The 24,948-nt window shown below is 51.8% G+C and overlaps 2 protein-coding genes across 3 annotated transcripts in view; one reads left to right on the top strand and one right to left on the bottom strand.

The window, feature by feature from the left end:
• ankfn1b (ankyrin repeat and fibronectin type III domain containing 1b) overlaps positions 1-1,705 on the bottom strand; it is a 77,959-nt gene extending 76,254 nt beyond the window's left edge. Inside the window, exon 1 of the mRNA XM_076151711.1 lies at positions 1,587-1,705. Within this exon, the coding sequence (XP_076007826.1) occupies positions 1,587-1,705 (119 nt within the window). The remainder of the gene's footprint in view (positions 1-1,586) is intronic.
• A 12,878-nt stretch (positions 1,706-14,583) lies between these two features.
• capn15 (calpain 15) overlaps positions 14,584-24,948 on the top strand; it is a 26,499-nt gene continuing 16,134 nt past the window's right edge. The window contains exon 1 of one of the 2 annotated variants that reach the window (XM_076151932.1): positions 14,584-14,891. Coding sequence is in view for 1 of the 2 variants with exons in the window: in XM_076151931.1 (XP_076008046.1) it covers positions 19,158-19,339 (182 nt within the window). In the remaining variant the exon portion in view is untranslated. Of the gene's footprint in view, positions 14,892-18,179; positions 19,340-24,948 lie in introns of those variants that run through there. The other variant, XM_076151931.1, reaches the window with a different exon arrangement.

Here is a 24,948-nt window from a genome sequence, read left to right as displayed (position 1 = left end):
CACACACACATTTCAACAGAACATCAACATCAGCGCTGCACCAACGAAGAAGTCGGATTTACATAAAGGCGATTTGTTCCGAGTTGCTGGATGAGATTTGAGCAGACAAAAGAGGCGGAGCTCTGATGGCGCCCAACCCCTCTGGCTGTCCCCCTGCTGCCTGTCAGCTCAATGTAGAGCGACACACACACAAACACACACACACAGAGAGAGAGAGAGGCTGGGGCGTGGGAAGTTTGAGAGAGGGAGAGACTGTGTGGGAGAGAATGAAAGTAAAATAGAGTGTGTGGATGAAAGAGATGCTAGATTAGCGACGGCAGCCAATGTGAGAGCGTCCTCAGCGTCTTCTAGGAGACCAGATGTCCGCCCACGCCGACGCTCCTGCTGCGAGTGAAGAGCGCCGACATTCCACCGCCCTCGTTCAGAAAAGTCTGGAGCGCTGACTTTGGCCGTGGATGGAAATGGAATCAGCGGAGAGAGAGAGAGAGAGAGGGAGAGAGAGAGGGAGAGAGAGAGAGAGAGAGAGAGAGAGAGAGAGAGAGAGAGAGAGAGAGGGAGAGAGAGAGAGAGAGAGAGAGGCGTGGAGATTAGAGCCCAGATGAAGTCGAGCTTCAAGAGAATTTGTGAGATTTTATTCATGGAGTTCCACTAAAGAGTGAGACGCTGGGAGGAAATGAAGTGGAGAGACAGGAAACATCAGAACAAACATCTGTCCTGATGTTCAAGCAGCTCAGGGGCTTGGACGCCGTGTTGTCTGGTGAATGCAAAAGGTTCAAATCCCCAGGCTGGGCGCTGTCTGCAGTGAGAGCTGTCCATGGTGCTGAAGCCAGGGCACAAACCACTGACACACACATGCACACACCCTCTGTTGCTCTCGGCTGCCTCTGAGCAAGGCACCAGCTTCTCTGCTGCTCTCCCACCCGCTGCGGTCAATTTGCCCTTGAGCAAGGCATCCGCTCGGAACTTCTCTGCTGGTGGAAAGTTGTTGATTAAGTTGGACAGCTCTCAGCGTGACGCTCTCTCATGCTCAACCTAATCCTCTGTGTGTGTGTGTGTTCGTGTGTGTGTGTGTGTGTGTGTGTGTGTGTGTGTGTGGCGTAGCATCCATTGCCATGCCTCACAGCACACATCTACTGCGCCCCCCCACCACCAGACTTATGTAACACAAATCTCTCACACACACACACACACACACGCTGGCACACATATGCACACACGCACACCTGTATGCCTGGTGTGTGTGTGTGTGTGAGTGTATGTGTGTGTGTGTACATACGCAGACATGAATAGGCACAAACAGGGTAAACCTCTATGAAAGCATTCAAACACACCTGCATGTGTTCATCTAATGGGTGACAGGGTGTATTTTTCACACACACACACACACACACACACACACACACACACACACACACACACACACACACAGAGGTTAACACGGACTTGACAGCTTATCAGTCTGATGTTATTTGCAGTCACACTGATGTCTGTGATGCATTTAGAGCCACGGCACAGCAGCACACACACACACACACACGCACACACTCACACACACACACACACACACACACACACACACAGGTTACCTGGCCTCTGCCACGGTGCAGCAGTAGCTGCCGCTGCGTCTGGAGCTCCTGCCAACCCTCAGCTCCTCTCGAGACTTGCGGCGGTTAAAGTAATCTGTGAGTTTCCCAAAACTCGCCATCTTCCCTCTCTCTCCTTCACCTCCGCCGCCCTCTCCTCTTCCTCTCTTCTCTCCTCTCTCCAGCCTCCTTCCCCCCTCTTCTTCGCCCTCCTCTTCCCCTGTCAGTTTGCTCTTCTATTCCGCAGCGCTTCCCTTGGCACAGGCGACCTGTCGACTCGCTGTCTGCGCTCCTCGGCTCTCTTCAGGTCCGAGTCTCCTCTTCCTCCCTCATCCTCTGTGAGCGCCGATTGACGTGTGGCAGAGAGGAGAAGAGCCCAATCTGTCTCCTGCTGCCTCGCTCTGCCTTTCTCTGCCTCCCTCCCTCCCTCCCTCTCTCTCTCTCTCTCTCTCTCTCTCTCTCTCTCTCTCTCTCTCTCGTTTGCCGCTGCAAGACGAGAGCGCACACACACACACACACACACAGGCGCGCGCACACACACTCCCTCTCAAAATAGTAACGTTTGTAACTGCCTACCAGTCGACACAGCGGGAGCAGCACCCCCGCAGAGGAGAGCAAACAAGGAGGAGGAGAGAGAGGGAGAGAGAGAGAGAGAGAGAGAGAGGGGGAGGGGAGGGGGGGGGGGGGTTGCTCTTTAGATGGAGAGAGCGGCGCTGGCGGGAGAATATGGGCTTCAAACCCCCTCCCCCCCTCCCCCCCTCCCTCCCTCCCCTCCCCCCTCTGTCTCTCTCTCATCCTCGCCTCTGCCTCCGTCTAAATTCTTACACACCGTCGTTCAAACACACACACACTCATACACACACAAAACCTTAGATCAGTCATCGCTGGGTCTCTCTCTCTCTCTCTCTCTCTCTCTCTCCCGCACTCCTTCCTGTCATCATGTTGACACACGCACACACACACACACACACCTGCACACTCGTAACTTTCCCTCGCTCACTCGGCCAGGATGACAGGTTGGTATTTACAACCCACCAGGAGCAGGAGGAGGAGGGGAGGTGAGGACGCAGGAGAGGAAGGGAAGGAAGCCAGCCGGGGAAGGATGTAGGGGACGAGAGAAGGAGGGAGAGAAAGAAAGACGAGTGTGTGTGTGTATAATGCAGGGTCTTTGAGAGGAGCTCATTAGCCAGCGAGAGTGTGTGTGTCTGTGTGTGTGTGTGTGTGTGTGTGTGTGTGTGTGTGTGTGTGTGTGTGTGTGTGTGTGTGTGCAGGCACTTCTCCGTCTGTTCGCCGTCTCCTCATTGTCAACACGACGTCTCCCTCTCATCTCAAACATCCAGCGTTTACCAGTTTGTCCCCCCCAGGTGTCTGTCTGTCTGTCTGTCTGCCTGTCTGCCTCTCTCCCTGTCTGTCTGTCCCCCTCTCTCTCTCTCTCCAGCTGTGATTCATGAGCTTCCCCTCATCTCTCACATCCTCCCTCGCTCTCTTCATCCTGGATTAAAATAGCCCGGCGGGGGGTTCTGCTTGAGAATGATCCGACTCGTACATGGAGTCCACTTGTCTGTCTGTGTGCATGTGTGTGTGTGTGTGTGTGTGTGTGTGTGTGTGTGTGTGTGTGTGTGTGTGTGTGTTGCATGTACAGCCTGCATGGTCAGGGGGTTTGATCAGAGGTGCAGCAGTAGCAGTGAAATGATGATGACGGGAATACAGTCAGGTACTCTGTTTTCACTCAGTGTGCACAGCGGCGACATGAGGAGGGAGAGTAGAAGGGGCATCGATGCGGATGAGAAGATAAAGACAAAGGAAGACAAAGTGTTTGTTGTTGGCAGCATTGGTGTGTGTGTGTGTGTGTGTGTGTGTGTGTGTGTGTGTCTGCAGTTGATCTTGTGAGAAAGGTGTGGGCTGTGTGAGCTTTGAAGGTTTTCCTGTGCTAAAGTCTTGGGTGTATTGATCGCCCTCTCCCCCTCTCCCCACCTCTCTCTCTCTTCTACTCCTCCCACCGACGAGCCGACCCCTGACCCCCCCGACGCCGTGCGGTGCGACTCCATCACATGAACATGGATGATGTAATGGATGATGTGAAGAATGATGTAACGCTGCTGTACATCTACAACAGCTGCAAAATCATTAAGATTCTAGATTTCAGCTTGTATAAGCCAGCGAATCCCACAGTACCGCCCTCTACAGGCCGGGAGCTTCAGTCTCTTGCCCTCCTGGCCACGCCCCTTTGGGTCTGAGGGGAAGTCTCCTCCGGCTTCCTGCTCTTCACTCCCTCATGAATAATTCACACTCTGATGTTTTCATTTAAACACACAGCGTCCTGCTTTAGAAACATCAGCAGACGAGTCACCCTGAGATTCTGAGCTAAAAATGGATTCCAGGTCATCTGAGGACACAAGACACACACACACACACACACACAACAGAATGGCTGGAGCTCCAACACACACACACACACACACACACACACACACAGACACACACACACAGTCTCATTCAGGTTTCAGGCCACGTAATGGTTCATGTTTTACCTCACCCACTGGAGAATGAGGACAAACATCTTCATCTGCATCTTCGTCTTCGTCTCTGAGTGTTTGGGCCTTTTTGTTTTCTCTCTTTAGTCATCGTTGTGAGTTTGTGCTTCACTCGTCTGATCACAAAGCCCAAACAGATGACAAAAGACTTTTTGTTCAGTGCCAGTGTGTGTGTGTGTGTGTGTGTGTGTGTGTGTGTGTATATATCATATCCTGACTCTAAATGGCAACTTTTGACACACTGGAAATGACATTAAATATTCACCAGCTCACGATGTGCTTTGATCCAAACCCTGCGACACACACACACACACACACACACACACACACACACACACACACACACACACACACACACACACACACACACACACACACACACACACACACACACACACACACACACACACACACAGCGCAGACATGTTGATACACCATTACACTCCACAGCTCATTTGACAACAGAAGGGGCAGAGACGGCAGCAGCGAGGGGGCGGGAGGAGGAGGAGGAGGAGGAGGAGGAGGAGGAGGAGGAGGAGAAAGAGCGAGAGCGAGAGCGAGAGAGCTTCCTCCTCCTGTAATTAGTGTGGCAGCCATCAGCAGCTTTGCCTACTGGGATCAGTCAGGCTCGACCTAGCTCCCTTTAACAAACACACACACACACAGGCAGAGAGACGCAGAGAGAGAGAGAGGGCGAGAGAGAGGGCGAGAGAGAGAGGGGGAGAGAGAGAGTGAGACGCAGAGAGAGAGAGAGAGAGAGAGGGAGAGAGAGAGAGAGAGAGAGAGAGAGAGGGAGAGAGAGAGAGAGAGAGGGACAGAGAGAGGGAGAGGGAGACGCAGAGAGAGAGAGAGAGAGAGAGAGAGAGAGAGAAAGAGAGACGCACAGAGAGAAAGAGAGAGAGAGAGAGAGACGTGTTAATGCCAAGTATTGGACGAATAATTGATGTTTGTATGGAATCATAAGCACTCGCTAATGACACACACACACACACACACACACACACACACACACATGGAATTGATCATTATGAGTAAATAGGAGCATGAATAGTACATCAGAGCCCACAGGAAGGATCAACATCCATACACACACACACACACACACACACACACACACCCGTCACATTCAGGATGAACCCTGTCAAAGTGTTTTATGAGTCATCCGCAAAGGGATAATCTCCCACTCCCATTATGTGTGTGTGTGTGTGTGTGCGTGTGTGTGTGCGTGTGTATTCCCCTCTCCATCTCACACACCCTCATGCCTCTGCTTCCTCCCTTTCCTCTCTCATCGACAGGCATTCCTGCACAAATTGCTCCATATACATCCATTGATTGATTGATTGGTTGATTGATTGATTAATTGATTGATTGATTGGTTGGTTTTGCATTGCAGCTGAACAATCAACAGCAAACGATTTGGGATGCAGCTGATCACAACTACTTAAAGGTGTACGGCTGACGACACACACACACACACACACACGCACACACACCGCCCAGCCCAGCTCGGCCTGATTGATCCCTTGGGTGCTCAGAGGTGAGAACACAAACCTAACAGCTCCTGACTCGTCTGAATGGGAAACAAACCTCCCTCCTCTCATCAGACCTGAACACAATCAATGAGTTTGTAATCCAGATTATTGGATTTCAGTTGATTAGTTATTTAGTTACATTTTCTGTGTTTTGTTCAGATTTCTTCCTCTTCCTCCCTCACTTTCCTCTTCCTCTTAGATCTCGCTCCACATTTAATCTCGGCGTCGGCAGAGTACACACTGAATTTTTTATAATTATTGACGAGTGCGTGTGTGTGTGTGTGTGCGTACGTGTGTGTGTGTGTGTGTCAAGGGGGCATCCAGAGAGGAACAAACGGCAGCTGGGGAACCGGATGATTCATATGACACACATACTGGGTGAGCACTTATGCATGCAGTCTCATATGCAGTCTCTCACACAAACACGCACACACACACACACACACTTTCTCACCTTCCTCCTCCTCCTCCTCCTCTTATTCCAGAGAATATATTCACTTTGAAAACATCAAAAATGGGACTTTTTCTATTTTGGAAAGTAGTGTGGCCACAAGGGGGCGACTGTCACTTCCTAACCACACACACATCCACTGCTGTGAGTGACACAAATACACACACACACACACACACACACACACACACACACACACACAATCTGCTCTGTCTTCTGTTTTTCTCTCACAAAAGCACACAAGCCGTTCTCTCAGCAAATCATTTCACTCCAGTGATTCACACACACACACACACACACACACACACACACACACACACACACACACACACACACACACACACACACACACACTTGTGACAGAGGTCGACCACTGCTTCTGTTGTCTCTCATGTCTGATGTCCAGCCGTCAGCCTCCCGTGATTCATTATGCAGCAGATTGGTTGGATTTGCGCTGTGCAGTGTGTCATTCCTCACTGTGTCTGCCATGATTAGGCTGCTGCGTGTGTGTATGTGTGTGTGTGTGTGTGTGTGTGTGCGTGTGTGTGTGTGTGTGTGGAGGTAGTGTTCCGAGTGAATGAGCGCTACACACTTACACTCCTCTAGATGTATCAATATAGTTATCACACAGAGGTATGAATAAATATGTACGTGTAAGTAGGAACTGTGTGTGTGTGAGTGTGTGTGATGTGGTCAAATCATGTTCATGGGCACACACACACACCCACACACACCAGACCACTGAAGATTTTGACACGCACACACAAACACATTCTCTGGCGTCACTGATACCTCTTCTAAAGCCGAGTGTGTGTAGCAGGCCTTTACCGCATCATAAAAGAGATGTGTGTGTGGATTTGTTTGTGTGTGTGTAAAGTACATAGACACACATCCGCATCCAGTTAAAGAAGATACAACAAATATACAGATATACACAAAAAGAAACAATGTTTGAGACGAGTGAGGTCCGGCCTTGAATGTGTACAATTACTTTGCAGGGTGAGAGAATGTGTGTGTGTGTGTGTGTGTGTGTGTGTGTGTGTGTGTGTGTGTGTGTGTGTGTGTGTGTGTGTGTGTGTGTGTGTGTGTGTGTGTGTGTGTGTGTGAGAGTGTGTGTGTTTGGTTATGATGCAAAGGCATTCTTATCAAAGCTGATGTGCTATTCTGATCAGTGTGTGTGTGTGTGTGTGTGTGTGTGTGTGTTCTGGGCTCAAAATCAAAACGCTGAGTCAGAATAATGAAGTTTAGTCTACAAGGCACAGACGAGGCGTTCAGGGGGCGACCGTTAAACATAGATTCATCTTTAAAAAGCAAGTCTGCGTAAGTTTTTTTCTTGCGGAATAATGACTGATAATCAAAGTCTAAGGTCACGCCTCCCTTATAAGGAGCGTCTATAACAGCTCTTCATCGGCCTGGGCGCCCTTTTTTTTTGCAACAACTTATCCTGATTCCAAGGTCAGACAGTGAAGGCATCATCCTCCCTTTGATTCACATGCATACAAACTCAAACTGCACCTGCTTCTCTCAAACACTCCGTAACAAACTGAATGTAATTATAGCAAGAAATCAAAGCTGTTTCATCTTTTCTGATATATTATTCATACATAAACTTTCTGAAATATGTCTTTGATGATGGCTGTGACTTCCTGTTCATGTATTCCAGGCGCACATGTATGAACAGGCCCTCTGACAGCGTGTGGCAACACTTCAGCGCATGTTAACGGTGAAAACGGTAGAAATTGCAGTTTTGTCGCCCTCCTGTGGCTGCATACCAGACTGCGTGTGATTTACACATTATGAAATCTAAAGTTTCTAAACCAACAACGTCATTATCCATTAGTTTGACCCCAATTCAGTGTATTTCAATTTACAGGGCAAGTAAAGGCAACATGATGTAACACAGGGAAATGATTAAGAAGCGCACGTGTGTGTTTTCGTCATTATTTACTACATTCATCATCAGAAGTCCAACAGAGTTTGACTTGCAAAAAATGCGCTCCCCCTCCTCGTCCCTCCTCCTCCTCCCTCCTCCCCCCTCCCGGCTCTGATGAGTCACCGCTGACTCACAAGGCCCTCAGACGCGAGCGAGCCAGGAGTCGCTCGCTGTCACCTTCATCCTTTCGGGCACGGTGCCACGTCAAGAGTGGTGTGACGCAACACGTCCTCGCTGTCATAGAGGAGAGCTGGTCATAGGGGGCGAGGGAGGGAGGGGAGGGGAGGGGGGAGGTGGAAGGGGGCGCCGGATAACGAGCACGGTGATTCACCGCTCGATGACGTGTCGCTGTCAATATGAGGAGTGTGTGTGAGTGTGTGTAGTTAAATGGTAACTCTTGACAGGTTGAGGTGCGGGGAGTCGCTGAGGAAGCATGCAGGCACGCGTCCCTTCATCAGCACACTCACAGGTATGAATCATACACACACACACAGATATAATGGTGTGTGTGTGGAGGTGAATCACACAAACACACACACACACACACACAGTCCTCAAACACACACACACACACAATGCCAACCCCTGTTTAAGCTGCCTGCCAAACGCACTGAGAGGAGAGGAAGAAGAGGAGAAGGGAAGAAGGGAAGAGGAGCCCTATGATTGGCTCTTATCTGGCTCTGTGTAGCCACGGCGACAGGAGAAAGGGACTTAAACAGAATACCAACGCCACAGAGGCAGAGTGAGAGTCAGCCGTGTGTTGGTTTGGGCCGTACGGACACACACACATCTGTCAAACATCTGACGACATTTGAGTGGCCGTCCTCGGCTGCCAGAGGGACGAGTCTGCTGTCAACATCTGTAGAGACGTCCTTTAACTTTATGACATCGCTCACAACAGCCAGCAGGCCCAGTGGAAGGGGAGTGAAACGCAAACCTTGATGCCACGCCACTGGGCAACAGGAAGCCCCGAAATAGAGACAGGAAGTGCATTTAGCAGGGACAACAAAGCGCCTTAACTCTCTCTCTCTCTCTCTCTTACTCTATCAGTCCCTCCATTCCAGCGCCGCCGACTCCCCAGGTTGGCACCGTCTGTCGTCCGTCCTCCTCTACACGGCGTGTCCGCTTCACCTGGAGACACACACACACAAACGGAAGCACGTGTTAGCCTGGTGAACCCTGATGAAGCTGTGTGTGTGTGCTTACCCTTCATCAGCATAAAGCTTATTCAAACATGAGGCTCCATTCAGGTTCCTGGGAACACGCAGGACATAACTCACCTCTCTCTCTCTCTGTCACACACACACACACACACACACACACACACACACACACATGATGGCCCAGACCCCTCTTCCTCTGTCCTCCCCTCTCTCTCTCTGTGTCTTCCTCTCTGTGCCCCTCAGATCTTGGAGGTGTTGGATTTCAGAGTTGTCCTCGCTCCTCGTGATTTATGAGGGTTTCTGGATTTCCTGTGTGTGTGTGTGCGTGTGTGTGTCGCATCCCTTCCCTTAAACGTCTGCAGAATCCGAGGAAGCGCAGCGACGAAGGAGCGAGGCCTTAGATTAGATGTCTTTAATTATCTGTCTGCAGCTGAGCGACTCCAGTTTGCACACACACCTCTCTCTCACACACACACACACACACACACACACAACTAAACCCCAAAAAGTCTTCCTTCTGACCTACTCGTGCCCTGAGGCAGCACTCCATAAATCAAATAAACATTATTCCTGTTATTGTGGAGTCATTATGCAGAGCTAAACTGCACATGTGCGTCCGTACGTCCCAAACCTGCGAGCCTGCATCTTAATCAGGCAGAACATCTGGTGAGAGAGACTCTGTGTGTGTGTGTGTGTGTGTGTGTGTGTGTGTGTGTGTGTGTGTCTGTGTGCGTGTGTGTGTGTGGAAGGGGAAGGTAAAAGGGGGAGACGCTCCTCATGCCTTTGAATGTTTGGGAGGAAGGTGGGTAACAATTATAGCCGGCGTGCCGCGTGCCTTCCTGTGCCAAGAGTCAGACGTGATGAGCAGCCAGTCACATAAATGTTGGAGTAGAAGAAGTCCTGGCACGGCGGCGGCAGCAGATGTGAATGCTGCACTGTGATGTGAACGTTTGGAAGGAATGAACTCGCTTACCCGACACACACACATGAGGTGAGAGTGCACACACACACACACACACACACACACACACACAGTCACCAATCATGATCAACACAAGTGTTTCCTCCATTCTGATCATTACAGGTCCAGATCCAGATCCTGCTGCTTCCTCTCTCTGATCAAGTGAGTTTGATTGATTTTCTCAATTTTGGATCAATATCCATTCAACAGATTCAGTTCTTGCTTGTTTCGTCCATTGATCGTCAATTTGGTTGATAGAAAAATGGACAAATATGAATCAATACTGATGAATCAATAGTGTGTGTGTGTGTGTGTGTGTGTGTGTGTGTGTGAGGCACCATGTTAAGGCAAGCTCCCCAGACACACACACTCACACACACACTCTCACACACACACACACACACACACACACACACACACACACACACACACACACACACACACACACACACACACACACGAGTGCAAATCCTGGCTGGCCTGCTGAACTCTGATTGGCTCTGATTCCATTTCTCTCTCCACGTTGGCACCGATCCAAACCTTAATTTCTAGGGAGCGCTTGGTTTTCGCAGCCACTCTCAAATTAAAGCATAATTGCGTGCGGAGAGGAAGAAAACAGTTCCGAGGCCGCGATTCCTTCTGTCTCCCGCCTCCCATCATGTATCCCGTCCTCAGTATTCCCGCTCTGGCGTTCCCATCCCGTCATGCATACTAATGGGAGCGCTGCATCTCGGAGCGCCGGCCCAGCTGCCGCCGCCGGCTCAGGCCATCAAACATGCATAAGAAACAGATGTAGCCTCTGATGTGAGCTCGTTCATGTCGCCCCCACGTGTGTGTGTGTGTGTGTGTGTGTGTGTGTGTGTGTGTGTGTTCATACACTTCCAGGCCCCCGAGGGTGCGAGACACGGGTGCATGCCCCGACACATTACAGCCTCATAGGAACACACACACACACACACACATGATCAATACCACAACACTGCAACTCTACCTGCCAATCATCCTTATTGATCCACTCTAGCTCCCAGAGTGTCACAGCTTGTATTCAGAAGTTATGAAGCTGATTTGATCCGATTGCTTCGTTTCCTTCCCTTTGCTTGTTTTTAGTTCTGATTTGATGCTCAGCTCTCGGTTGGTCTCGGTGTTTCCGGTCGCCATGGCGTTGTGATGTTTGGACCTCTGTGGCATGTGCGTTGGCACCGGGCCAGGGCGATGTCATCTTTTTAGCACCTGGGCGTCGAGTTAAAATTTCCCTCGCATGAGATAGTAAACAAGTATTATCATGACTCTGCATAGGAAGGAGAGAGAGAGAGAGAGGGGGGGGGGGGAGAGAGAGAGAGGGGGGGGGGAGAGAGAGAGACAGAGAGAGAGAGAGAGAGAGACAGCGAGAGAGAGACAGAGAGAGACAGCGAGAGAGCGAGACAGAGAGAGAGAGAGAGAGAGAGAGACAGAGACAGAGAGAGACAGCGAGAGAGAGAGAGACAGAGAGAGACAGCGAGAGAGAGAGAGAGAGAGAGAGAGACAGAGAGAGACAGCGAGAGAGAGAGAGAGAGAGAGAGAGACATCGAGAGAGAGAGGGAGAGAGAGCGTGTGCTTATCTCTCTGCTCATTAGCTCCGCTCCTCCCTCTTTAGAAGGCTGCTGAGTTTAGTTCTAGACTCGTGTGTGTGTGTGGGGGGGTGTGTGTGTGTGCTAGCATCTGTAGTGATGACACACATGAGCCCCCCTCCGTCCCCTTGGTGTCCCCTCCTGTCCTCATACGGAGCCATGACCATGTAAAGAGACCCTGACCCTGCTTTCCTACACACACACACAGACACACACACCCAAAGAGCCGGTCTCACACACACACACACTCTCTCTCTCTCTATTGTGGAAGCCGGTGTCATTTCCACATGTGTGTGGTTCCGCCTGAGTGCATCCCTTTCCTGTGACCAGCAGGGTCACACACACACACACACACACCCATACACACACACACTCTGCCTCACATAAACACAGGACACACCTTCACCCAGCAGGCCCAACATATCCTCCTCACCCCCGACTCGCCTCCTCACAAAGTACTACTCTTCCTCTCCTTCCTCTCTGGGACACACAAGTGATCCAGATGTTTACATGGGGACACAACTGAGTCCAACAACAAGTCCTGACCCCCTTCTGCCCCCCTAAACTACTCTTCTTCTTCTTCTCTTTCTTCTTCTTCTTCTTCTTCTCTTTCTTCTTCTTTGGTAAGTCTTCTTGTCTTTGTCTGTATGGCGGCTGAACCGTTGCCTTGTGGGTCTTTTTGGACACTAAGTGTGTTCCTGTCCTGTCCTCTGACGCTGGTGTCTTTTGTGTCTCCCGACGTGCCTTGCTCCGGGTTTCCCTAGCATTGTCATGACAACTGTGTGTACGCACCCACACTGGCCTTTGAAAACAATACACACACCAAAAGTTGACTCGTTCGTAGCTACAGAAACTCGCTTTAAAGTTGTTTACGTAACTTTTAGTATTAGTGGGTAAAAGTAGAGTTAAAGAGGAACATCGCGCCTGTATGACGGAATGTAGAAAGATGCGTTCAAGGCACAGCCTACCTTCACAAAGAGACCCCCCTCCTCCTCCTCCTGTCCGGGACCGGGTGGAGGTTCTAACGTTCTCTCTTGGTTCCGGCGTGTTTATGTCCCTTCTCCTCCATTCATGAGGTTTAATCCGAAGTTTCATACGCGTGTGTCCCTGTCCCGTCCACACACACACACTTACACACACATACACGGGGGAGCTCCAGCATGTGAGCGGCACCGTCCCAGTGTTCTCTTCCCCCCGCCCAGATTCATTCTCAACTCCGCTGCTCCGCCTCACTCGACCCCGGAGACAAATCACCGCAATAACAACACGCGTTTAGATTTACAGCGACTACACACACTCTCACAAACTCACACACACACTCTGTCATGACTGATGGTGTATTTACTTCCGACTATACAGTAGAAATCCTCCGGTTGGATTCACATTCATTCATTCTCGTCGTCTTTTCTGGTTAACATATAAACCGAATACAAGTTGATGGTGTTTGATTGATCGAAGGTCGATTGCCGTAATAAGACGTGAGCGGGTTTATAAGCAGCAGCTGTCTCGTTATGTACCAAAGTAGTTTCTTTAATCCTTTAACTTCCTCGGTTCTAACAAACCTGGTGACACCGGGATTAAGTGAACTAATCCAGACTCTGAACGTCTCACATGCTTCTGTTTCTCCTCATGGATCTTAATTTATTTAGTTGTTTTTCCTTTGATCACCTGATAGAAACTCTTTAAACAAAGGTAATGAACTGTTAATAGATTATATTGTCTGATGTATGATTGTTTATCTGGGGAATTCTTCAGCTATTGTCCTTTTTGTGCCCCTGGACTATTCAAGGAGGATAGAATAACAAAGAATAAACTGCAACACACATACACACAGATAAGAAACAGTAATTGTCATACAGCAGTGATACTTACTTGTATTACACGGCTATTAACTCGTATTAAGTGGCAAATCAAAACCAGCAGAACCTCTAAACAAACACTGATGTCATTCATAATGGGGGGTTACATGCCTATCAGCTGTGGCATCATTCATGATGTTATTAAGGGAGTTACTAGCTTTGTTTTATGCATTTGAACTGTGACATCATTCGTGACATCTTTGTCAGCTGTCGTGGATCCATCGTATCTCCCACTATGGTAATGCAACATAAAACTCATTTTTATGTAAATCAAATGAAAAGCACCTGATGCAAAGGCCGGACCCCTGAAGTCATGTGTTTGGTGAATTTGGAGGTGATTGGAGGAAAAGTGCTTGATGCAACTTAATACGTATACACGCCATTCTTCAATTATAGTAGTGTAAAATAAAATAGTAGCTAAGCTGACAGAAAGATTATGGAATATTCTCGAGCTTTAAAATGAGATGTTGTTGAACTTTGACCCCTGACTCTACAGTGCTCCATATAATGAACTGTCTGTCATTACAATTCTGTGCCACTAGATGGCAGTGAAGCACCACTCGCTGACACTGGTCTATATATTTGATTTAGTTTCTTATAAATATTATTAACTGTCAGATTTATATCACAATTAAATGTGTTTCCACGGGTAAATGTGTAAAATAGTTGATAGTTTTTGAGGGTGGAAGTAACAATGAGTAAAATTTTTTCAAAATGATAAATACACGAATTAAATTTAGCTATTAACGGAGGGAGTATATTTTTTAATTTCATACTATTTAGCAGCATCACCATTTAATTCAAATGTTTATTTGTATATTTTTGTTTTTTCAAAGGTGGCGACGATCACACCCGGATATCCTCGATCAGGACGAACACGGGAAATGGAGTTTCTACGCCCGGATCCCTGAACGCCACTTACGCACACTGCCGTGCGCTCCGCCGCCGCAGACTCCCCCGCTACGCCGTTAGCGTACGTGCAGCCAGTATTTGCTCCTAGGAGATTCCCCTTCCTTCCTGGGCTGTTTGAGGTAAACCTACGCGTTCGCACCAGCCTCGCTAACACCCGCCGGAGTGGAAAGAAGCTGTAGATGTCCGGCGTCCGTCAGAAATGTCTGGTTCAAGCGGCGGGGCGCTAAGCTAACACCCGGAAAGCTAACTGGCTGGCTACAGTGGAACCCGGGAGGAACTTGTCGTCTCCATGGCTGTGAAAAGTTAAGACGAAGACGAGCGAGAACCAGGAACAAACCCCCTCCAGCGGACTCCAGGTGAGCACAACCTGTTTGTTCATGGGCGTCATGAAGTACACAACCGGGTGACGACGTCGAGTGTGTGTGTGAATAAGTGTGTCTTTGTTTACAATGCGCTCTGCCTCCCGCTGTCTCAGTGGAGTGGAGAGGAGAGGAGAGTTCTCATCTGGCTACACTGCAGCCTCTGTGAGGGGAAGTGACAGGTTCCGTTTGTTTGGGTCGCGATCATGTGAGGAGGGATATGAACGCAATGAGGAGGCTTCAGGGTTGTGTTCCGGACCGGCTTTTGTACACGCACGCACGCACGCACACACACACACACACACACACACACACACACACACACACCCAGGTACAACACAGTTACAGCATCGTTGAACTTCCTTGTGTAATTGTCAGGTCTAGTAGAGGGCAGAGGTCACGTGCAGATGTTTAGGGGGAAGATGACGATCAGCTGATGTACACGCACACACACACACAGGCACGCACAGTCCACCCAGGTGCTCATCGGCTCAGAATATATATGTCAAACCTACAATAAGTGTGTTTACGTCCTTTGCCTCTTCATGTTGCTTGTGTTTGAGCTGGGTAAGGGTTCAGGGTTCATCCTCTGGGGGAAACACTCGTGACAACCCCGAAGGCGTTTTGCTGCCACATGACAACTCGCAATGTAGCATGAAATCAGCTCACTTCCTCCCGCTCCCCTCTTCCCCTCTGTGTCCCTGCTGAATAGAAATGTGATATGAAATCCAAACGCTCTCTCTCTCTCTCTCTCTCTCTCTCTCTCTCTCTCTCTGACTGGCAGCTGGCGTGTCTCTGAGCTCTGACTTGCAGAGGGACAGGTGGCCCTCAGACAAACAGGTGCTGCTTTAACAAAGGGTGTCAGTCCTCCTGCTTTGCTCTCCTTCCCTCCTTCCCTCCTTCTCTCCTTCTCTCCTTCTCTCCTTCTCTATCTGTGCTCTTTCACTCCTCAAACCACCACAACTGTCATCACTGCAGGCTGCTTCTCTAACTCTCTCTCTCTCTCTGCGTGTCGTCTTGCAGCCTTTAAAGCACACATGATTCATTTGACCCGATGCGGAACCTAAAGGTCGTGGTTGCGTTGGCGTTTGCGTAAGAAAGCTCCTGACATTCCTCCCAGCTTCGGCCCCCTGGTGTTAGGGGTTGATCGTTCTGCAGGCCGTTCTTCTCTATGGGTCTGAGTCGTTGCTGGAATCTCCCCGACTAACCAGTTTGTCAGAGCGGCGCAGAGCGGCGCAGAGTGGCACACGCCCTGTCAGGACCAGAGCACCTGTGTAGAGCAACGAGAGCTCCAAACAAATATATGCAGACGAGCCAGACAGCCTGTCTGTCTGCTGAGGCCTGGAGACAGAAGTGTCTAATGGTTAACTCGCTACTTCCTGTGTCACAGAGGAAGACGTCACAGTGTGTGTGTGTGTGTGTGTGTGTGTGTGTGTGTGAGTCATTTTAGAAGAGGCCTCGTTCTTCTCTGCTGAACTCTGCAAACTGATAAAGAGGGTCAGCGGGGTGTGTCTGTCTGTGTGTGTGTGTGTGTGTGTGTGTGTGTGTCTGTGTGTGTGTGTGTGTGTGTGTGTGTGTGTGTGTGTGTGTGTGCTCTTATCTCAGTAATGTGAAGGGACAGCTGAGCAGAGATGAGCCACAGCAGCCACTGTCCTCTGTTAACCCTTCACTCTCCCTGCTGGCTGTCATTGTCTCACACTCTGCCCCTCCTCTTCTCATCTTCCTCCACCTGATGATGATGATATTGTTAAATGGAGGAGGAGGAGGAGGAGGAGTAGTCCTGGTGTGAGTTGTTTCCCCTCAGTATGATCGTGGCTGTTCCTATCATCCCTTGCCCTTCCTCGCTCTTTGATCTTATTCACATGAATAAGTGAGACCTCCCGGGTCGCGGCCCTATTGAGGTTTATTTAAATCTCTTGAACGCAGCCTTCCAGCCCCCCTCCCTCCTCCTCCTCCTCCTCCTCCTCCTCCTCTGTTCCCCAGTGCGCATGCGCCCTGCTGACACTCCAGTAATCTGCTGTTAGGAGGAGATTGCATCCTCGTCCACTGCACTCCGGCTGTCAGCTGAGGCAGGAATTAAAGCCGTGGAGCGTCAATAACACTGAACAGAGCCGCGAGAGGATCCGAGGCACCGAGCGGGACTGTAGCGGGACTGTAGCGGGACTGTAGCGGGACTGTAGCGGCTCCGGGGGCCGGGAGGAGAAGCGCATAGGCACGGCGGCTTCAACACTCGCAGCTCCACGGCGACGACGGGATCGTGAGGCGAGGATCAGCATCTCCCTGCCCGGGCGGACGCAGGCTGAGACCGGACCCGGCAGAAAGACGGCGAACCCCCCCTCCCCTGATCCGATCTGTCCTCCATCCCGCCGACAGGACGGCTTGTTGTCGTCTCTGTCTCCGGCGCTTGAGGAGCTGACTGACTGACTGACTGTGTGTGTGTGTGTGTGTCTGTGTGTGTGTGTGTCGCTACTTCCTGGCCTCTGTGCCGCTGGTGCTTGATGTGGAAGCGGACGGTAATGAGATGGATGCTTGCGGCGGTCGGAGCTCGTCGCGTGTTATGATGCAGCTTTGCGTCTCCATGCGTAAAGACCGTGAATGCGCCTGAGCCTCGTACATGAAGGAGGACACCGGAGCGCCGCCGGGTCTGTCTGTCTCTCACCTCCGGGTCCAGCCTCCAGCAGCAGGAGGAGCAGCAGCAGGAGCAGCAGCAGGAGCAGCAGCAGGAGCAGCAGCAGTGTGTCGGTGTCGTTTTCCCCGCTGGAATGATCGCGGTTCCTCTCCTGCGCCGCGCTTGCCCGTACTCGCCGCGACAGGTTGGAAAGTGCCCGCGAATCCCCGAGGCGCCGAGTTGGTGAACCCAGACCGGCACCGGGCACCGGGGAGAGAACGGAAGCAGGTCCCGGGAGCGGGTGCGGGAGCGGGTCGTCACGGCAGAGGAGCAGCGGCACCGCAGCCCCCCTCCTCTGGAAGGAGTGGAGCTGGGAAGCATCTTGCGCCAAAGCAGCTGTTTGGAAGTTTAACAGAGCTGCAGATCAGATCTGTTCCCTGGATTCCAGATCGATCCCACACTTCATTTAGACTTCTATGTGGGAACCCCAGAGCCTGGCCTCATGAGAGCTCAGATGTTTGATCCAGCAGGAGGAACGGAGCTGCAGCTGTTAGTCTGACTGGAGCTCTGAAAGCTGACACTTGGATCTTCTCCAACTTGTGCTTTGCCAACACCAGGTCACCTCAGGAGGAGCTGCACTGCATTGGTGACCCCCCTTGACCCCCCCCCCTGACCCCCTCCCCCCTGGACCCCCCTCTCTGGACCCCCTCACCCCTCTGAAGAACCTTCTGGATGTATGTTGTATCTCTTTTTGGTGTTACTTCCTCCACGCTTCTTGGAGATCTGTCCCATGTGTGTTTGGTTCCAGCTGCATGTGGGTCCTGACCACAGCTGATCTGCTCGCTGGGACCCCCACCCCAACACACACACACACACACACACACACACACACACCCGCCGCTGAGATGCCGCCTACCGAGGCCTCCTCCCCTCTCCTCCGCCACCCCCTCCTGTGCTGAGGTAGTGTGTGTGTGCAGAGAGCAGGCATGAGAGCGCACAGACTGGTGAGATGTTTCAGGAGCGACGCCGGCGGCCTTCAGAGCGGCGCCGTGGACGACACGGAGCACGGCGGTAACACACACACCAGGAAGTCTGCCAGACACACAATTACAAACCTTTTGCAGGGAGAGAATTGCATTACTTCCTCATCTCACACCAACCGCTGAACTGGAATGTGTGCCCTGGGCAGAGAGTGACATTCAGGACTGAGAACCTTTCCTCCTCCTCCTCCTCCTCTTCCTCCTCTTCCTCTGTGTGAAGCCCACCCTGGTCTGCAGCCCCCACACCTGCACACCTGAACGCCTGGCTGGGTGTGTGAGTGCTGTGCTCATTGATTTCCTCCTTGCTGCCTTTTTACATTTCCTGTAAGTGCAGCAGCCTTCTTCCTCTTCTTCTTCTTCTTCTTCTTCTTGTTGTTGTCGTTCCGCAGCGATGGAATCTTCTCTGTTGTGCGTCGATGCTTGTTAACAGGAGTTTGTCTGCAAACACAAACGCAGGATGGAAGTTTCTGTTGTGGTCTAAACAACAATCTGTGTGTGTGGGACTTTGGAAGGCCGCAGATCCTTCGTCATTTGGATTCTTGGAACTAAAAAGAGACGGACCCCTCCTCTTCCTCCTCCTCCTCCTCCAGAGACTGGTTTCCTGTCGCTGCGGCGATGGGGAGCTCGGCCTCGTCTCTTACTGCAGAGACGGAGTCGGACCATGGCTTCCGCAGTACCCCCTACCCGTCGTCGCCCCCTGTGGGTTGGCTCAGGAACAGCCACAGCAGCCCGGTGTGGGGAACCACCTTCATCACCCGCCAGCAGCAGCAGCATCCTCTGCCTCACCGGGAGCGCAGGTAAGAGAGAAGGAGAGTGTGTGAGCCAGCCCGGTGCCAACAAATCTCTCAGCTGAGTGCACCTGGCACACACACACACACAGGGCAGCACCCGGGGCCGAGAGAACGGGAGCCGAGGGAGGAACGGAGCGCCGGGTTGGGTTACATGGAGATGCGGTCATTAGGAGCTGTTAGGAGCGTCTAGATGGCAGGTGTGTGTGTGTGTGTGTGTGTGTGTGTGTGTGTGTGTGTGTGTGTGTGTGTGTGTGTGTGTGTGTGTGTGTGTGTGTGTGTGTGTGTGTGTGTGTGTGTGTGTGTGTGTGTGTGTGTGTGTGTGTGTGTGTGTGTGTGTGTGTGTGTGTGTGTGTGTGTGTGTGTGTGTGCTGTAAGATGACACTGCTCATCTCCGTGGTTGAGTTCAGGCACTTTTACTACTTTCTCACACACTTCAGAGTCGTGTTGCACCGGGGTTTGTTTCTTCAGGATTGCAGTTTTGGATCACATCCCCTGGTTCCTCTCAGCGTTCTGACCTCGGCCTGTGATGAACCCAGAGTCAGGCTAAACTGGATTAGCGACCCAAAGCCCCTCCCCCCCCCGTACTGTACTCTGGGCTCTGAGTGGATCGGCTCATTCGGCCGCCCTGACGTATCGACCCCGACCTCTGTGTGCCTCGTTTTAAGTTGCTCAAGGGCACTCGGGCTGTGAGTATTTGCAGCTCGGCTTTTAAAGGGCGTCGATACGACCTTTGATCCTAGTTCATTTAGTTTTAGAGGAAAAGTGTGGCGTTGCCCCGGGGAGCGCCTGAAGCTAAATGTGTCTCTGCCCTCTGGCCCCCGCTTTGAATCAGGGCTCTCATCTGCACACACACACACACACACACACTGAGGCAGCCTGTGTGTGTGAGGTGGTTGGAGGCTTAAGTTTCCCTCTCAAGCAGGAAGCAAGCAGAGCTCTTATCAGGCTACAGAACAGAACACACACACGATTCACATTCACACAGAAAGCCTGGGGTCCTTAGCGTTCTAAAGGCCCGATCGTCCAGCCTCCACACACAGAGTCCTCTCAGTTTGAACTCCATCTTTAGTTTGTTCAGAGAGTTCTCCGCTTCTCCTGCAGCTTCTTGGGGTCGCGTCCCCCCCCCCCTCCCTCAGAGTGAGACCCTCAGATTGACTGGAGCGTATTGGCGTTATTGCAGAGTCACTCATGGCGTCCTGCTCCAGGTTGGTTAGTTATTGATTTTCAGAGGCAGCGATCAGATTTCCCCACAATGGAGCTCATTATTTATTCAGCGCCGGGTCTCTGCAGGCTTTCATCGCCGCTGATTCCTGCTCCGCCGCCGCCTGTCAGTGCTTTTGTTGGAGTCGCTCCACGTTTAACATTTAACGCCGTCATGGCCTCCGTTGCTCACTCTTCGCCTCCGCTTTTAAAATAAAGACGAGGACGGATTTAGCTCCGCTGTCGTCCCGGCCCGTCGACCCGGCCCGTCGGCTCCGCGCGGGGATGTGACCCCGGCCGCCGGCGCCGCTTTGCATCACGCGCTAAACTCATTCTTTTTCCGGTGTGTTCAGGATGTGCATCTCCGTAGCAACAAGCCTCTCGCCTCCGTCTCCAATCAGACTCCAGCCTCACTCGGCCGAGCACACAGACACACACACGCTGGGAGGGATACACACACAAACACACACACACACACATGCCCTCTTATCTAACCCCACTCCTTCGCTCTCTCACACACACTCTAGTCACAGCATATGCACACACACACACACACACACACTCTGTTGTATTAGGCGCTCCTCTCTGAGCGGTGACAGAGCCATGAAATATAGAAACACCCGGGCCTCTGAGCTCAACTTCACCTCACCCAGCTCACACACACTTTATCCTGTGATATATGCTCCCATAAGAGGCTCCGCCCCCTTGCCTGCCTCTGCTGGGAGGCCGCTCCGGCACCTCTGCTCCTTTTATTTTATTTCCTCTCCACACAGTTCAGTGTTTACAAGCCCGAGCCCAGAGTTTCACTTAGAGGCGTTTATGTGTCGCAGAGGTTCAGGCGGTGTTGGGAGCCTTCAGCCCTCTAACTCCTCCTCTTCCTCTCCCCTGAGTCCGCCCCAGCGTCTCCTACTGTCCCGGCGTGATGGATGATGGCGCTGGTCTCCGCTCCGTTCCGCCGGCTCTCCTCCCTTTAATTGGATTAAAAACGCTCCGCTTGGATGTGACCGGGGCGCCCGCTGGCGGCGTTTGGGTCTGAATGACTTCAGCACCTCCGCCCGCCCCCTGTGGCCCCGCAGCTGATGAAGACGAGGAGGCCGCGTCAGGACAGGAGCCTGACAGAGCGGCTTACTGAGGAAGAGGGCCGATTGATCTTAGTGCAGCTGATCGGTAGAGCTGCACCACGTTTCCTGACCCCCCCCCCACCGCCCCTTCTCTTGTTGCCATAGAAATGGGCCGCTTATGTTCCTCACATTGACTGACGAACAAAAGCAGAGCAACCAAAGCTAGTTAATTGCACCTCTGGAGGCAGAGCGTCTAGGTTGAAGTGCATTATTGAGTTTCTGTCTGACGGCTTTTCATTCTTTTGTCTGGAAACAAATCTTGTACTTTGTGTGTCGTCGTTCCTCTCCGTCTCGTCGTCTCGGCCCCTCGGCGTTCCCGGGACTGGCCGCCCCCCCGTGTGCCGTCCCTGTCATCCCTGCAGCCGAGAGCTTCCTGCCAGCTTCCCGCTCGCTCGCTCGCCCCCTCTCTCTCTCTCTCTCGGCCGTCTGCTGAAACCCAGCCGGACAGTTTCCTCTGTTTAAAGATTCACACGTCTGAAGCCGTCTCTCCCGTCTCTCTCCCCCGCTGACAGATTCCCTCCTCAAAGATGAGCACCGGCCCTGAAATATTCAGAAGGTACAGCCGGAGGTCAGACTCCATTGTTTTTACTTCTTCCTCACGCGCCTCGTCTTCTTCTCATATCATTCCTAACCCGCTCCGCTCTCAGATAACTCCGGCGGAACTCGTCTCAGGTGGGCTGTGTAGATTGAACCTGAGCCGCGTCTCGTCCCGTGCAGGCTTCAGAGCCGTGCATCGTTAGAGGAAGAACGCAGCGCCGAAGCATCGTGTAGGAAGAGCGAGGAAGAGTCAGGTTTGCTTTGAGTCACGCTCACGACCCGGAGCAGACTCTCAGCTAATCCGCCCCGTCTCTAACCCTGACTCATCAGCCGCTCGCTCTGACTGACTGGAGGAAGAAGGAAGGAAGGAACGCTGGCTTCAGGGAAATCACTCTGAAGTCAGAACGTCTCATCTCAGAGTCACAAACAAAACTTCCCCTAATTCTTGTCGCGACGAGTCTCCCGCAGGCTGCGTTCGTTACGCACGGGGGCAAAAGGAATTCAGTCTCCCGGAGCGTGGCGATCTAATCCTCCATCGCTCGCTTTCTGCGGCGTGTTGAGGCGCAGCCAGACGTTCCAACATCCATTATCCTGCTTCTGCGCCCGACTGATCAGAGCCGATCTGGGCCTCTGATGAGTCTCGGGGTTGTTTTAATAACAGCTGAACAAGAACCTCAATCATCCTGCCTCACACACACACACACACACACACACACACACACACACACACACACACACACACACACACACACACACACACACACTCTTGCCTCTAACACTTGGATGTTAACAGCATGAACAGTAGAGACGTTAAAGTCGCTTTCATCGTTGACAGTTGACCTTTGTGTTCGCTCCCCAAAGCGTCGTATTCCTGAACACACACACACACACACACACACACACACACACACACACACACACATACACACACGTGGGAGTCTCCAGAGGTTTGCAGCATCGAGGTGGACTTATTGTCACTATTGATCCTTGTATTGACTGATTGACTGGAGTCGTCAATACAGCCTGAAGCGGTGACAAACGGTGGTCACGGGTTACTAAAGCCCCAAGAATGGATGAGTTCAGTCAACCAGCAGCCCAGAGACCCAAACTGAACTCAATCACTCCTTCAGTTGAACTTTAAATGAGGATTCTCCAGTTGTTGTCTCTGGTTTTGGAGGCTCGTTGTCTCTTTGGCCTCTGAAGCCTCAGCACTTAGCAGCAGCCTCAGGACTCAGCAGTGAAGAGTTCAGTCAGGCCCAGTGACCCTGAGCCTGAGCCTGAGTATGGATCAGCTGCATTATTGATGAGGACCCCCCACTGAGACAAGTTCACTTCATCACATCCAGCATCTGATCAATGCTTTGATCCGTTTAAAACTATTAACCCCCTCTGTGTGTGTGTGTGTGTGTGTGTGTGTGTGTGTCTGTGTCTGTGTCTGTGTCTGTGTCTGTGTCTGTGTCTGTGTCTGTGTCTGTGTGTGTGTGTGTGTGTGTGTGTGTGTGTGTGTGTGTGTGTGTGTGTGTTACGATGAGAGCAAACCGTAGCCACGCTGCGTTCCTTTTGGCCGATGCTTCTCCAGTGTTTGTGTGAAGGAAGAAGGAAGCGCTCTGCCCCCGCTGGCCAAGGACAGTAGTGCGCCCTCTCTCTCTCTTTCTCTCTCCCTCCCTCTCTCGCCCTCTCTCTCCCTTCGGGCCCTGGGCTCCGGGCCAAGCCTGGAACAGCGGCGCTAATGGGGAGAAGCTGGCAAGGCTTGGTTTACTCCGCCTCCCACAGTTCTGTGTGTGGAGCGCAGCCAGCCAGCCAGCCATAACGGCACACACACACACACACACACACACACACACACACACACACGTTGACTCACCCTTATCTTTAGTCACATCAACCTGTCCTACATTCTGCGGCGTTCTGTCATCTTCCTGGAACGTTTCCTTCCTTTAGCTCCGACGACTCGCTGCAATCAATCTTTAACTTTTATTCTCCCGCCCCCCCACCCTTGTCGATGCCTCTAGCCTGGCGTTGGCCGTCGCGGCTTCAGCAGCGCCCCCGCCGGAGTGCCGTGTGATTGTCTGGCGCCCGGCGGAGCGTTGAGAAACGGCTCAGGGGTCACAGGAGCGCTCTGAAGAGTGCATTTAGACGGCGGAGCGCACTTTAGAGGGTGTGACTGCACCTCAGGAGAGAAGGATGGGGTTGCTGGAGGTGAGGTGCCTCCCCCCTCCCCCTCCCCCCTCTCCCCCCTCCTCTCTCTCTCTCGCCCGCCCGCTCGCTCGCTCGCTCTCTCTCCCTCTCTTTCACCACTGTAAGCTCTTGGCACGCCGCCCAGGTCTGCGACACTGAAGAGCCGAGGAGCTGAAGTGAGCACTTTTAGAGCGGCTCCACCGAGCGCAGGGCCAAGGACAAAAGATAGATTTGTGTGTGTGTGTGTGTGTGTGTGTGTGTGTGTGTGTGTGTGGGTGTGTGTGCGTGTGGGGGCCTGAGAGTGTGTGTGAGGTCATGCTTTCAGGTAGGGTCCAAGATCACAGGACATATCGGTTTATCATCTATTGTAAGCATTTACAGTACAGAGGTAGGTGTGTGTTTGGGTGTGTGTGTGTGAGTAACTGAACACACACACACACACAGGCGTGATGAATCATCCTAACTCCGGTCCAGGATTGTTCATCACATCCACTAGGGCTCCGATGATCTGAATATAAGAAGTCCTCGGCGAGCGGCGTGACGGCGGCCTCAGACTCTCATGGATTTGCGGCCTCCTTC

Source organism: Genypterus blacodes, unplaced genomic scaffold, assembly GCF_046128005.1.
Source record: "Genypterus blacodes isolate CSIRO-AG114 ecotype Tasmania unplaced genomic scaffold, CSIRO-AGI_Gbla_v1 ptg000055l_1, whole genome shotgun sequence".
Classification (NCBI taxonomy): domain Eukaryota; kingdom Metazoa; phylum Chordata; class Actinopteri; order Ophidiiformes; family Ophidiidae; genus Genypterus; species Genypterus blacodes.
This window is presented reverse-complemented; position numbering and strand designations above follow the sequence as displayed.